Source organism: Poecilia latipinna, unplaced genomic scaffold (assembly GCF_001443285.1).
Source record: "Poecilia latipinna isolate Pla-1442-1.1 unplaced genomic scaffold, P_latipinna-1.0 Scaffold15, whole genome shotgun sequence".
In the NCBI taxonomy this organism is placed as follows: domain Eukaryota; kingdom Metazoa; phylum Chordata; class Actinopteri; order Cyprinodontiformes; family Poeciliidae; genus Poecilia; species Poecilia latipinna.
Window position 1 is genome coordinate 519,313 of NW_015112631.1, and position 4,182 is coordinate 523,494.

Here is a 4,182-nt window from a genome sequence, read left to right on the forward strand (position 1 = left end):
TCTTATTCACCCCCCTTCAAATAAAGTGTTACCGACCTTTTAAACAAAACACATGGAAAAACTTTTTTCTGAAAGTATTATTTGTATCAAGCAAAGTCTGAGACAAACACCAGTTAGAATAAAAGTGCCTGACAGCTTATAGAGGATATTCAGAGCACTCCAAAAACACCAAATACTATAAAGTATTTTTGATTAGTTTCTAATGTAAATATCTCAGTTCACTTGAAATAAGACAAACTAACTTACAAGTAACTTTTTTAGCAAGATATTAGGAGCTGGTTTTAAGTAAATAATCTCTTAATATTGATGCCAATCTTCCACTGGCAGGTTATTTCACTTATAACAAGACATTTTTCCCATGTTATAATTATAACTTTTTCATCAATATTAAGGAAATATTAACTTAAAACAAACTCCTGTATGTTGCTGACAATTTACTTATGTTTGTTTTGTATTATTTCAAGTGTAACAACATATTTGCAATAGAAGTTAGACCAAAATTATTTGGTTAGATTTTGTTTTTGCAGTGTGGTTTAGATATTCTTTTATCCCTGACAACCTTTTTACCTTCTGAACCACTTACTTTCTTCCAGACATTATTGTACTGCATTATTTATCACTTCAATAAAGAGGTGCTGTACATTGTTTTAAATTCATGAAGCTAATTTTAAGCTGCAGCCTTGATTCATCACCAGAGTTTGGAAAAGTTTTTAAATTTAAGTCTGAGCATTCATATGATAATTAGTAGGAAGAGAGACGGCATTAAAGAGAGGGATGACATTAGCAGACGACTGGGATTGGATTTTGGTGATTATATTTTGGCCAGATGAGATGTAGTGAACATTTGATCCTCACTAACCTGCTGATTTTCAGCCTTGCAGCAAAGTTCAGCTAATCACCAAATCGACAGCTATCCGTTCTGCTAACTCACATCAGCTCTGTGAAACTATGTCTGCTTTTTGTTTCTCTCTTTTGATTTTCCTCCAGTTTAGCTCTTAGTTTCTTCTGTCTTTCAAGTGAACTTGAGTGACTTTGCTCATGCGTGCACAAATTCACTTCTGTAATAATTCATTTGTTCAGTTTCCAGCTGCTGGGTTGTAAAAAATGTAAGGGGAAAAAAGACGTGAAAAGCAGGTGGCTTTGACTGTAACGGACACAGAAAGTGACTCAGTGACTTTGTGCCGAATGTTGAGCTGTCACAAACAGTGCCTACAAAATGAGACCCAGCATCCATGATGTGTTTAGTAAAAAAAATGTTCACATTTGTTCCACAGCGTTAGGCTGCGCTGCACACTGTTCATTTAGTAGCTTTCATGAAAGGGCATAACAAAACATTACTGTTTCAGTTTCAAAAATGATTACAAAACACACTCCATGTCATTTTATTACAATGTTAGCTTGTTAATTTATAAGTATTTCCACCATTTTCAAACACACAGTCCTGTTAGTATTGGTAGCTTACAAGGTTTACACAGATTAGTCAAAAGCAAACAAAATCTGATACAAAAACTTGACAGAATATTTAATTTTTTCATGTTTTTAATTTGTAGCTTCAATATTTTACATTTTCAGTTAAAATTCTGTTGTTTTTAGTGAAGATTAATGAATATTTAGGTGCTGCGGCTGAATCTGCATGCAGTGCAGGTACTGGATACTGGGTGCTGTGACAAATAGGTCTGTGCAGATGGCTAAGCACAGCTATTTTAGTCATTACTGTATTATTCATATTAAAGAAACTCACACACTACTGCCGCATGCTGATGGTGTGGGTAGAGCAATCAGATCAGAGAGATTTAACCCACATGGCATATTCATATTCAGATCCACATTTTATCTATAAATTCACTGCATTTTTGGGGCGATTTGATGCAACAGAGCGGCACAGATTTAGATGAAAGCAAAGAATCACTGGCAGCAAAGACACAACCCAAAATATTAAGAACAGTTAAAAATGGTAGAAATTCATATTTTGCTCTGCTGAAAATTCAGAAGTTTCTAAGCAGAACTTCAAAATGCAAAAAAACTAAATGAGCTGCTCATAAAATGATTTTTACTGCAAAAATACAGGATATAAGAGCTTGTTTTAAGTCAATAATTCTTTAATATTGAAGAAAAAGTTCTAGTTTCATTGGAAAATTATTTAACTTTTATTTTTCCCAGTTTATAAGTGATAATCTTTCATTGGAACAAAAATGTTTTCATCAGCATAATGTAATCATTTACATCAAACAGGTTTCTATATCTTGTTTAAAATTTACTTGTAGTTTTGCTTTATTTCAAGTGTACTAAGGTATTTGAACTAGAAGCTAGATCAAACATACTTGGTAAGATTTTGTGTTTTTGCAGTGTGCACTTTGAAATTTTACTTATTTTTGGTCATTTTTAATCAATCAATCAGTCTGCATAGCATAGCAGTTCAAATTGGTTTACTTTGTAAAAACACAAAAATAAAAAGCAACAAAAACAACATGAAGTCAACAATTTATAAACCAAACATTATATTTTAATGTCAGATATGTTGGTCAGTGTTCCAGGTATTATTAATCAAAAGCAGCTCTAACAGGTGAGTTTTAACTTTGATTTAAATGAACTCTGTGTTTTGGTTGTTTCGCAGTTTTCTGGAAGTTTGTTCCAGATTTTTGTTGTGTAGAAGTTGAATGCTGCTTCTCCTTTCAACCTTTCAATCCACAGGGAAAAAAAACCCTTAATGCTGAAAGAACAAAACTAGAACATAAATAAATGTCCATCCTCTTTCAGGTGATGGACAGGTTGACTTTGAGGAGTTCATGACGATTCTGGGCCCCAAGCTGCTGTCGTCTGAAACGAGAGAAGGCTTCCTGGGCAGCACGATAGACACCATCTTCTGGCAGGTAAATCTGAATCCTTTCAGCAGCTACTGTGGCTTTTATTGTGATTTAATCCAAATGTTCACAGCCGGATGCTGACACATCAGATCTGAAACGTTAAAGAATGGAACTGAAGACGATGAACATGAAGGCTTCAGGATTAGAGGGAAAAATGAGTAAAACTGACTGATAAAACAGAATTAATCCAATAGAAAAAGAAACAAACTGCTGTGTGTGTGTGTGTGTGTGTGTGTGTAGGTGTGTAGGTGTGTAGGTGTGTGCGTGTACCAGGTTTTTATATCCTTATGGGAACCTATCTACAATGTGGGGTTATGGGGACCATTGCTCCTTGTGGGGACATTTTCTTGGTCCCCATGAGGGAAATTGTTGTTTTTGGGTTAGTGGTTCGGTCTGTGGTGGTTAGGTTTTGGGTAAAGGTTAAGATGAGGGTTAGACTGTAGAAATTAATGAAAGTCAATGTGAAGTCCCCACAAGTGACGAAAACATGTCTGTGTGTGTGTAAAGGGCAGGATATCTGGCACCTGTAAAGCTTTTACCAAAATCTCCATCTTGACCAGTGTTACCTCTGGGTCACAACTTATGGTCTGCACTGTAAAACTACAGGGCGAACGTACTTCCAACAACATCGACTTATCGAAATACGGTGCTGCTTCCACATTTTGTTTTCTGTAATAAACGTTTGCCTGGGAGCGATGGGCCTCCTCTGGAGTGTAAAGGAAGCTTAGAGAGGATGAAATAAACAGCAAAGCTTGGTTTATGACAACTATAAGTCGACGTAGCTCATAAATGATGTGCTGAAGATTCAGTTTTTGTTTTTTTATAGTCTGTGATAATTTGGGAATGTGAATCTCAGAAGCTTGGTTATTGCTTTAGAATGTCTTGTTTGAAGTAAAAGTTAAATGTTGAAAGGTGTTTGTTTCTAGAGTTGCGTCGCTCACTGTGGCAGGATGTTGGATTCCTTGTTTTATAGACTTTTGTTCATAATTTTTGTTATTATGGACAATTATTCCATCTGGTTTTGGATTCTGTGCAGCTGGAAGAATGAACTAATGAACTTTCAGACAGTTGCTATGAATCAACATGTTATTTATATAATTAGGAACAGCTGATTAGCATCTTAAAAGCTCAAATAGCATCTGAACTTTGACCCCCAAACCTCAGACGAGATGAAAAGGAGACATCTAGGATGCATAGCAAAGAGAGAAGGAAGTTCATTGTATTTTTCCCATCAGTCATCATGATCATGTCCCCTCCTCTAATGTTATGTTGTCCCCTTCTCCAACATCAGTCATAATGGACAACAATCATCTCCCCT

General features: G+C 35.6%; 1 protein-coding gene across 4 annotated transcripts in view; it reads left to right on the plus strand.

Moving 5' to 3' along the window:
• The window catches only part of caln1 (calneuron 1), an 83,558-nt gene that overhangs the window by 43,775 nt on the left and 35,601 nt on the right, over positions 1-4,182 (plus strand). For all 4 annotated transcript variants that reach the window (XM_015033018.1, XM_015033027.1, XM_015033010.1 and 1 more), the window contains one exon: positions 2,758-2,870. In XM_015033018.1, coding sequence (XP_014888504.1) covers positions 2,758-2,870 — 113 coding nt within the window. The remainder of the gene's footprint in view (positions 1-2,757; positions 2,871-4,182) is intronic.